Source organism: Mastomys coucha, unplaced genomic scaffold (assembly GCF_008632895.1).
Source record: "Mastomys coucha isolate ucsf_1 unplaced genomic scaffold, UCSF_Mcou_1 pScaffold11, whole genome shotgun sequence".
Classification (NCBI taxonomy): domain Eukaryota; kingdom Metazoa; phylum Chordata; class Mammalia; order Rodentia; family Muridae; genus Mastomys; species Mastomys coucha.
The window spans coordinates 30,324,228-30,333,618 of record NW_022196893.1 but is presented as its reverse complement, the minus strand read 5'-3'; the positions used below and the strand labels follow the sequence as shown (position 1 = coordinate 30,333,618).

Genomic DNA, 9,391 nt, shown 5'->3' with positions numbered 1-9,391 from the left:
ACAACAGCTGTCCTCAGGCTGTATACGTGCCAGCCTGTAGGTGTAGCTTCCTCTGGAATCCTCAAAGGCGGAACTCGTAGTAGTGAGTCTTTGGTTCAGGCACAGCAAGCGTGAGTTGAGTCTCCCGTGGCAGGCTCCGATATTTTGCAGCTGAGGGACCCCAACACCCTGCCTCGAAAAGAAGTAACAAATAAATAAATAAATGTATGTGTGTGCCTGTTGTCCAAGGAGACCAGAAGTGGGTGCTGGATCCCCCGGAGTCAGAGTCAGGAACAGTTACTGGCTGCCATGTGAGTACAGGGAACAGAACCAGATCCTCTGCAAGAACAGCCAGTGCTCTTAACCACTGAGCCAGCTCTCCAGTCCCAGAAAAAAACAAAACAAAACAAATTCTTTATAGGGCTGCGGGGACAGCTGCTGCCAAGCCTGAAGCCTCTACCCCCATGATAGAAGGTGAGAGCTGACCCCTTCAAGCTGCTCATTGCCTGTACACAAAATAAAAATGTTAAGATAAAATTCGGGGCCAGGCAGAGGTGGCGCATACCTTTAAGCCCAGCACTTAGGAGGCAGAGGCAGGTGGATTTCTGAGTTGGAGGCCAGCCTGGTCTACAAAGTGAGTTCCAGGACAGCCAGGGCTACACAGAGAAACCCTATCTCACAAAAAAAGATAAAATTTGGGGAGGCGGGCACTTGGTTGGTTGGTTGGTTTGGCTTTTTGTTTTTAGTGTTTGTTTTTTATTTTTTTGTTTGTTTGTTTTCAAGACAGGGTTTCTCTGTGTAGCCCTGGCTGTCCTGGAACTCACTCTGTAGACCAGGCTGACCTCGAACTCAGAGATCTGCCTGACTCTGCTTCAAAATCATGAGTCACCAACTGCCTGATGAAGGTGGGTTTTTGTTTAAAATGTGTGAATACTAAAAGAATTGTCTACAATTTGCTGTTGCTGCTTTGCGTTTTGACAGGATCTCCCATCTGGCCCTAAGTGATGCCTCTGCCTCAGCATCTCAGCTGTGGTGACGTGGCTCACGACACTGGTCCTGACAACCTTGTGAAGATGCTGAGGTTTGGCTAGAATAAACTGGCAGTAGGTGTATTTACAAGAGAAATATGCACACGCTCGTATGAACACACATGGGGAGGACTATGGGCAAATGATTATCTGTGTCAGTCAGGGAAATTCAGATGCTCATTAAGCCCTTCTTCATGGGAGGAGGGGACAAGATGGAGAAGGTTCAAAGAGCAGGACAGGACTCCAGGTGAGTCAGTGAGCACAGTGCTCAAACAATAGCCAACTGTTCTCTGTGGGAATTGAATGGACTCAGGAAACTGATAAAAATCCATTCAGGTGCAATATGTTCTTCTATCTTCTTTGTACTGTGGTTGGTTTCAATATCAACTTGTCACAAATTAGAGTATGCCACCTGAGTATGGTGTCTCACCTGAAGTGTCCTGACTGCTCTTGACTGTTGTAGGAAAGCGCTGGTGTGAGCCTGCTCCTCCTTCTGGTGGCAGCCTAAAGAAAAGGCCATCATGGCAGAAGGAAGGTCACCTCTGCTCAGCCTCGCTCTCCACGCTGAGTTAGTAGTTGGCACGTCCTGTTGCAGATGGGCATCACTTTGCTGACAGCAGACCTATGTGGAGTAAGGACCAGCACCTCTCCAGAAGCTTACCTTGCTCCTTGTGGCAGACTGGGAGGACTGAAGCATCCCTTCTTGTGTGGATTAAGCAACTATGGGTTGATGCCCCTCAGTAAAGGACAGCTATCCTGGGACAACTATTGACATACACAGCCTCAAGGACTAAGTAAGTGTCAGTTCTCGGTGTCTTAGGGGTACTTTGGCCATCACTAGTTTTGTTTTGTTTTGTTTTGAGACAGGGTTTCTCTGTGTAGCCCTGGCTGTCCTGGAACTCACTCTGTAGACCAGGCTGGCCTCGAACTCAGAAATCTGCCTGCCTCTGCCTCCCAAGTGCTGGGATTAAAGGCATGCGCCACCACCGCCTGGCTTGGCCATCACTATTTTAAAGCTCACTACACACACACACACACACACACACACACACACACACACACACACACACACGGAGAGAGAAAGAGAGAGAGAGAGACAGAGAGAGAGAGAGAGGAAGAGACAGAGACAGATAGAGACAGAGAGTTTGAGGCTAGCCTGGGCTAAATAATGAGTTCCAGGCAGGCTGGATTATAGTATAAGTAAGACCTTGTCAAAAACAAGTAAAGCAAAACAAACAAACAAACAACAACAACAACAACAAAACCCTTCAGTTTGAGAAGGTCAGTATCACTGCTCTCAGCTTACATGGTCCTGGAGTCTCACACATGCTAAGCATATGCTGTCAGGACATATCGCCAGCTTAAAACACAGCCTACACTACTCAGAGTTAACATCCAGGAGAAAGAAGATGAAGAAAACCAGCAAGTGAAGGTAGGTAATTTAAACACATTTCTGTTTTTCAGCCTTCCTGCAGAGAGACACCCTGGTCTCCTTTTCCACGTCTAACTAGAACTGAATAAGGCTTCCCTGAACCACACCAACTGCCATTTCCCCCAGGCTTCCCTCAGCTTGCCTCAAAGACACATGGGTTATAAAATCATGAATCTTCCCATGAGGCCTGTCTCGGTATCATTTCCTGTTGCCGTGATAAAAGACCCTGACAAAAACAGCTTAAGAGAAAAGGATTCATTCTGACTCACAGGTCAGGCACAGTCCATCATGTCTGGGCAGTCAAGGCAGGACCTCGAGGGCGCCAGTCACATGATCAGGAGCAGAGTGCCCTGAGTGAAGGCATGCCAGTGTGCCAATGCTTGCTCCTCTCATTCAGTCCTGGCTCCAGTCCATGAAGATAGTGCTGTCTACCGTCAAGGTGGATTTCCCACCCGAATTATCCTAGTTAAGAAAATTCTGGGGCTGGAGAGATGGCTCAGCGGGTAAAAGCACTGATTGTTCTTCCAAAGGTCCTGAGTTCAAATCCCAGCAACCACCTGGTGGTTTACAACCATCTGTAATGAGATCTGATGTCCCCTTCTGGTGCATCTGAAGACAGCTACAGTGTACTTACATATAATAAACAAATAAACCTTTAAAAAAAATTTAAAAGCTGGGCGGTGATGGCGCATGCCTATAATCCCAGCACTTGGGAGGCAGAGGCAGGCGGATTTCTGAGTTCGAGGCCAGCCTGGTCCACAGAGTGAGTTCCAGGACAGCCAGGGCTACACAGAGAAACCCTGTCTCAAAAAACAAATGCAAAAAAACAAAAAACAAAAAACAAAATAAAAAAGAAAATCCCTCACAGAGCTACACCTAGGCCAACCTGATTGACGGTGGCTCACTGAGCCTCTTTCTTCCTCTTTCTCTCTCTCTTTCTCTCTCTCTCTCTTTCTTCATTCCTTCCTTTCTTAAGTATAAGGCCAGAAATGGTCTTTTAAATGGAATAAACATGTTTTTCTGGCACTTTGACATTTAACCCTGAAATTCTTCTTGTCATGGGACAGCATATGAAATATCAGAATCTTCATATTTTCCTTCAGCCTCCTAACTCAGTGCTGTAGACAATTATAGGAGTTAAATAACCTCTTCATTAAAAATCAATATCCTGGGGTAGGATTCCGTGGTATAGTTTTAAAAGATATATTTTATTAATTTTATAATATTCCTTTTACTATGTAGTCTTTCTTTTCTTTTTTCTTTTTTCTCTTTCTTTTATTTATTTGTTTATTTTATTTATTTATTTATTTATTTATTTTTGGTTTTTCGAGACAGGGTTTCTCTGTGTAGCCCTGGCTGTCCTGGAACTCACTCTGTAGACCAGGCTGGCCTCGAACTCAGAAATCTGCTTGCTTCTGCCTCCGGAGTGCTGGGATTAAAGGTGTGCGCCACCACCGCCTGGCTTTACTCTTCGGTTTTAAGAAAGTATAATCAAGGAGACAGTAGCCAAAAATTTAGAAATTCAACACATAAATATATTTTCTACCCTTCTCATCCGTGTAAGGATTTCCTCATCCCTCTGCCAGCTGCTGCTTTAACTGTCAGCTCCTGGGTTTTGAGGATGGTGTTGAGAAGACGGAGCTCATCCCTGAATGGTTGCTTGTCACCCCCAGGATGCTTGGGGCTTCTTGGGCTGACTCAAGACTTCATAGGCAGCCTGGATGTCCAGGAAGTGTCTCAGGGCCTCCTCCGTCTGGTGCTGGTTGTGGTCTGGGTGCCAGACCTTCACCAGGTCTCGGTAACTCCGATGTATTTCTTCATTTGTTGCTCCTTCTGGAACGCCCAGAACCTCAATGGAACAGAACTCACAAATTAGCATCTCATAAGTGCTTGGTGTCTCGGGCCACTCCCTGCTTCCTGCTAAATCAAGCTAGTTAGTCCTAGAATGGCCCAGAGCCTCAGACAGAACTTCACTCCTTGGCCGAGGGTATGTATGTCAGTAGTGGAGCATGTGCCTGCCCGGAGTAAGGGCCTGGGTTTGATCCACCGTAATGAGAGAGAAGTATAAAAGAACCCAAACAAACAAACAGAAAACCTCCCAAAGCCCCGGGGTATGAAGTCAGTCCCAGGATTCCAAACTAGAACTCCATATCCTCAACAAAAATCTCCTCCCCACAAGAGAAATAAGTGCAGGTATGCCCACCAGAAACCTGAGAAGATGCTTACAGAGACTTCATTGAAAAAAGTCCTAAGCTAGAAATGACCTAAATATTAACAATAGGGCTAGTGAGATGGCTCAGAGGTTAAGAGCACTGATTGCTCTTCCAGAGGTCCTGAGTTCAATTCCCAGAAACCAGATGGTGGCTCATAACCATCTGTAATGGGATCCGATGCCCTCTTCTGATGTGTCTGAAGACAGCGACAGTGTACTCATATAAATGAAATAAATCTTTAAAACAAAATAAAAATAGAGAAAACTTGGACAAAGAAAAATAAGGAGGGAAAGAAAGAAAGAAAGAGAGAAAGAGAGAAAATAACTAAAAAACTCATCTAGCAGGGCTGGAGAGATGGCTCAGTGGTTAAGAGCACTGACTGCTCTTCTGAAGGTCCTGAGTTCAAATCACAACCACCCATAATGAGATCTGATGCCTTCTTCTGAGGTGTCTAAAGACAACTACAGTGTATTTACATATAAAAAAAAAAAAAAAAAAACTCATCTAGCTGACATGGTGGTATATGCTGTTAACATCCAGTACTCTTGAGGCAGAGGCGGGAGGATCGCAAATTTGAGGCCAGTCTGGGCCTCCATATTAGCCTGCTTTAGGCCAACTAAAGGCTACATAGTGCAAATGTGTCTCAAAAAACAAAAAACAAAACAACAACAAAAACTGGGGGTAGGAAGGGTGGCAGGCAAGGTAAGTCAGTGGGTCACTTATTGCCAAGCCTCGTGGCTTTGGTCCCTGGAATACTCGCGGTGGAAGGAAAGATTCCAGTCTTGCCAGTTGCCCACGATATGACACGTGGACTCTCACGCAATGACACATTTTTAAGCCTAATATATCCTGATAGGACTTGGGGTTGCCTCAGTGTTACTGTGCCCATGCAGTGTTCATAGGGGCTCAGAATGTAATCTCTCACCCCGTGAAACAAACAGAACCGCTAAGCCACTGTGGTAGGCGCCAGAGAGGAAGTCACCTCCAAGGTGGGCGTATAGACTGGGAAGGTGTGGGAAGGAGTCTTCTTGGAGCTGGCATTGCTCCACACCTCAACTGGAGGGCATGTACACAACCTTAGAAAAACTACGGCTGGAGAGATGGTTCAGCGGTTAAGAGCACCGACTGCTCTTCCAAAGGTCCTGAGTTCAAATCCCAGCAACCACATGGTGGTTCACAACCACCTGTAATGAGATCTGACGCCCTCTTCTGGTGTGTCTGAAGACAGCTACAGTGTACTCATGTATAATAATAAATAAATCTTTGGGCCGGAGCGAGCGGGGAGAGCAGAGGTCCTAAAAATAGTCAGTTCCTAACAACCAGATGAAGGCTCACAAGTATTTGTACAGCTACAGTGTGTGCTCATATACATAAAATAAATAAATAAATCTTTAAAAAAAAAAGAAAAAGAAAAACTATGCTAGACTTTGATCAAAAGTATTGTTCATGTGTCTCTCTCATGTACCTTCATGCAGTACATAGAGAAGCCCAAAGAAGCCAGGATCCCCTTTCAGGGCATAGCCAACCATCCGAACAGAGCTCCCCCATGCAAGCTACCAGCTCCTACAGGATGTCCATCTCTCAGAGTGCAGAGAGGCCCTGAGGAGACTTACCTGAAGAGAGGGAAGAGACGCTTACCTGGTGAGCCAGCTGACGTTTCTCATCCTGAAAACTGTCGACAAACTCATAGAGCTTTTCCCACTCCTGGAACTGTCTGCTGTTGAAGCCAGGACCCCCGACCAGTAGCCACCAGATCCGGCAAGGCAGAAGCAAGACAGACTCCACGAGGCGGCCAAGAAGTGGGAAAAAGCTGAACCAACTCAAGAAGGAACCCAGGGTTTCTGCCACGTAGTTAATGGTGGCAGCTGTGTTACACACAGTACTGTATGCCAGCGGGCCTGTGAATGCGAGGTAAGCCAAGCCCACGCGGTAGAGCCGCACACTAAGTGTCTCTGACCCCGCCGAAGCTTTGTATCGGCGATGCTTCTGGGCTGTAATGCTGGCAGCCAAACTGATAGGCAGGATGGCTATGGGGCGGCCATAGAACACAGGGGAAATGAGGAAGGCTGCTCCTAGGGTGTTCTTAAAGTCCGAGGTCTGGTTACCAACAGCAGCTACCAGCAAGACTCCTAAGCCAACAGCCAGTGGGAGGCCCACTATATAGAAGTTGGCCATGGAAGAAAGGCTAACCAGAGCCACAAGACCAAAATAGACACCGACTACCATCTGGGAAGCAAAGCGAAGGAGACTCACAGGTGGTCTCTCCTCTTCCGGCCTCGGTTTCCAACTCTGGACTCTATTGGCTTGAGCCACAAAGCTTGGAAGCTTCCAGAATTCCAAGAGCCAGCCCAACCCACCACCTCCCAAGGTGACCATCCAGAGCAGGGCGTGGCTGTCCCTTCCCAGGTACAGGTGGTGGAGCCCAACAGGACCCCCAAAAGCCCAAAGGGCATAGGTCATCAGGAGTCCTTTGGCCATCCTCTAGGGCAAGTGTCTCAGGGCAAATGCAGTGACATTTGACATTGATCAAATTGCAGCAATCTCAAGGTCCTCTGTGAGAATCACCATAGTCCGGAGTTATCCTTAGACCTGAGAGGAGGAGCAATGAGAAAAAGGCTCAGCAGTGACACAAGTCAAGCTGGCTCCTAGCTCAGATGTCCCCTGTCTGGCTAGCACCCCAGTCCACTTATTCACAGTCACAGTGACTCCGTGTGACTCCTCCTTTAAGGGAGGAGAATGCTTCAGTTCAGATAGCTTCATTTACTTATTATTAATTACCTAATGTTTGAGGCACAGTCTTATTACATGTCCCAAACTGGCCTTATGTGGCCATAGGTGAAGATCTTGATCTTCCTGACCCCACCTCCCCAAGTGCTGGGGTTATAGGCATGCGCTACCACGTCCAAGGAAGAGAATGTTTTTGTTTTGTTTTTAAGATTTTTTTAAAAAGATGTATTTATCATTATGTGTAAGTATACCGTTGCTGTCTTCAGACACCCCAGAAGAGGGCGTCAGATCTCATTACGGATGGTTGTGAGCCACCACGTGGTTGCTGGGATGTGAACTCAGGACCTTCAGAAGAGCAGTCAGTGCTCTTAACCACTGAGCTATCTCATCAGTCCCCGGAAGAGAATGTTTTAAGTGGCTTCAGTTGGGTCACTGAGAACTAGGTGCCCGAACAACAACAAAAACAACAACAAATCAGAAGCTTGGGACTAAAAGGTGACCAAGGGGTCACTTACTTCTCTTCCAGAGGACAGGGGTTCAATTCCCAGCACCTACATGGCAGCTCATAGATGCCCTCTTTTCATCTCTAAAGGCATCAGGCACAAATGCAGTGCACACACAAAGATTCAAGCAAAACATTCATGCACATAAAGTAAAATTTAAAAAGAATAAGAATAATAAGGAAACTGGGCGGTAGTGGTGCACGCCTTTAATCCCAGCACTGGGGAGGCAGAGGCAGGCAGATTTCTGAGTTCGAGGCCAGCCTGGTCTACAGAATGAGTTCTAGGACAGCCAGAGCTACACAGAGAAACCCTGTCTCGAAAAATCTAAATAAATAAATAAATAAATAAGAATAATAAGGGGGGAAAAAGAAGCTTAAATTTCTATCCTCAGACTCTGGAATAGTAATGGCTCACTGGAAAGGGTTGAAGAGAATGCTTTTTCAAACCCCTTTGAAAGCCAGTGTCTTATCCAAATTCAGTCCTTTAACACTGTGTGTGTGTGTGTGTGTGTGTGTGTGTGTGTGTGTGTGTGTGAGCTCTGTAACCTGGCCAAAGGTCTTAGCCTTTTCCAGCTTTCCCATCCCCCTAGACCATGTCGTTCTCCCACAAGTCAAATTTGAAAGGGATTCTGAACTCCTTCCACTTAAACATTCTGGAAAACATTTTGATCTAGACCTTAGCACCCCACAGCCCAGCCATCCTATCCCTATCAAGATTGAAGCCACTCTACAAAGAGGCTACAAAAATCCTCAGAATATCAAAAATCTGCCTGTCAATCTGTCTTACCTACTTCAAGTGAACTCACCCTCAGGCACTCCCAGGAGGGCGGCAGTACCTGGCGGCTCAGGCTGCCAGGCCGCTTCAGACCAGTCATTTCCTTTGACCACAGATTCAAAATGGCCCCTCAGTTAATGCTCCCAATTCTACACAAGTGAACTTTGTCTCTCAGTGCTATGTGTCTGAAGTCAGGCCACCTCCTCCAGGCCCCGCCCCGAAAGCCCTGGTCAGCCCCTTCGGAGCCACCTTCCGGTCCTGCATTCCTGTGCAGTGAACTCTACGGGAAGCTTTCCCCAGGCTCACCCAGTTTTACACTGTAGAGTCTGGAACCGCGCCCCACTCCCGGCAGAGCGCACCTCTTGCAGCACATCACTAAAACCGCCAGGTGGCGCTGCCGCTTACGGAAGGGAGGGTACCCCCCCAAAAGTCCCAGATCTCTTTTTTGCAAGGTTGGGACATTCCTGGTCAAAGCTGTCCGGACCGTGCAGCTACCTGGAGGGAGAAAAAAAAAGGCGTCCCTTTCAATAAAATTTAAAATCTCGATTTCCTCTTCTCTCCGCCGCAAATAGGAGGTGATCCCTGTCTCACTTCAGGCTGCAGGCTTCTTTCCCCATACTCCAAGACGGCCATTATAGGATCACTTCTAATTTCGTAAGGGAGAGACATCCACCCATAGGCAAAGGGAGAGCCCATCAAGCCCCTAATTTTGCCTCACTACCTCGCTTCCAGGCC

At 47.0% G+C, this 9,391-nt stretch overlaps 1 protein-coding gene across 2 annotated transcripts; it reads right to left on the bottom strand.

Annotated features, from left to right (window-relative positions):
• Positions 1 to 3,958: 3,958 nt before the first annotated feature.
• Positions 3,959 to 9,068, bottom strand: Dnajc22 (DnaJ heat shock protein family (Hsp40) member C22). 2 transcript variants are annotated; one of them, XM_031358910.1, is made up of 3 exons: positions 8,688 to 8,825; positions 6,291 to 7,241; positions 3,959 to 4,288 (listed from the first exon to the last, which is right to left on the bottom strand). In XM_031358910.1, exons 2-3 carry the CDS (start codon positions 7,128 to 7,130, stop codon positions 4,103 to 4,105), a joined length of 1,026 nt encoding a protein of 341 aa, XP_031214770.1. In that variant the 5' UTR covers positions 7,131 to 7,241; positions 8,688 to 8,825; the 3' UTR covers positions 3,959 to 4,102. The 2 variants fall into 2 exon arrangements, 1 of the variants encoding a protein (XP_031214770.1); XR_004115168.1 differs by lacking the exons at positions 3,959 to 4,288; positions 8,688 to 8,825 and adding an exon at positions 8,963 to 9,068 and having other exon boundaries at positions 7,202 to 7,241.
• Between the last annotated feature and the right edge of the window lie 323 nt (positions 9,069 to 9,391).

Excerpts from the sequence above, each read along its gene's own strand:
- Dnajc22 (XM_031358910.1), bottom strand. The coding sequence starts at position 7,130 with ATGGCCAAAGGACTCCTGATGACCTATGCCCTTTGGGCTTTTGGGGGT. Across the intron at positions 4,289-6,290 it reads AACGTCAGCTGGCTCACCAG|GTTCTGGGCGTTCCAGAAGG; the intron begins GTAAGCGTCTCT and ends TGTTCCATTGAG.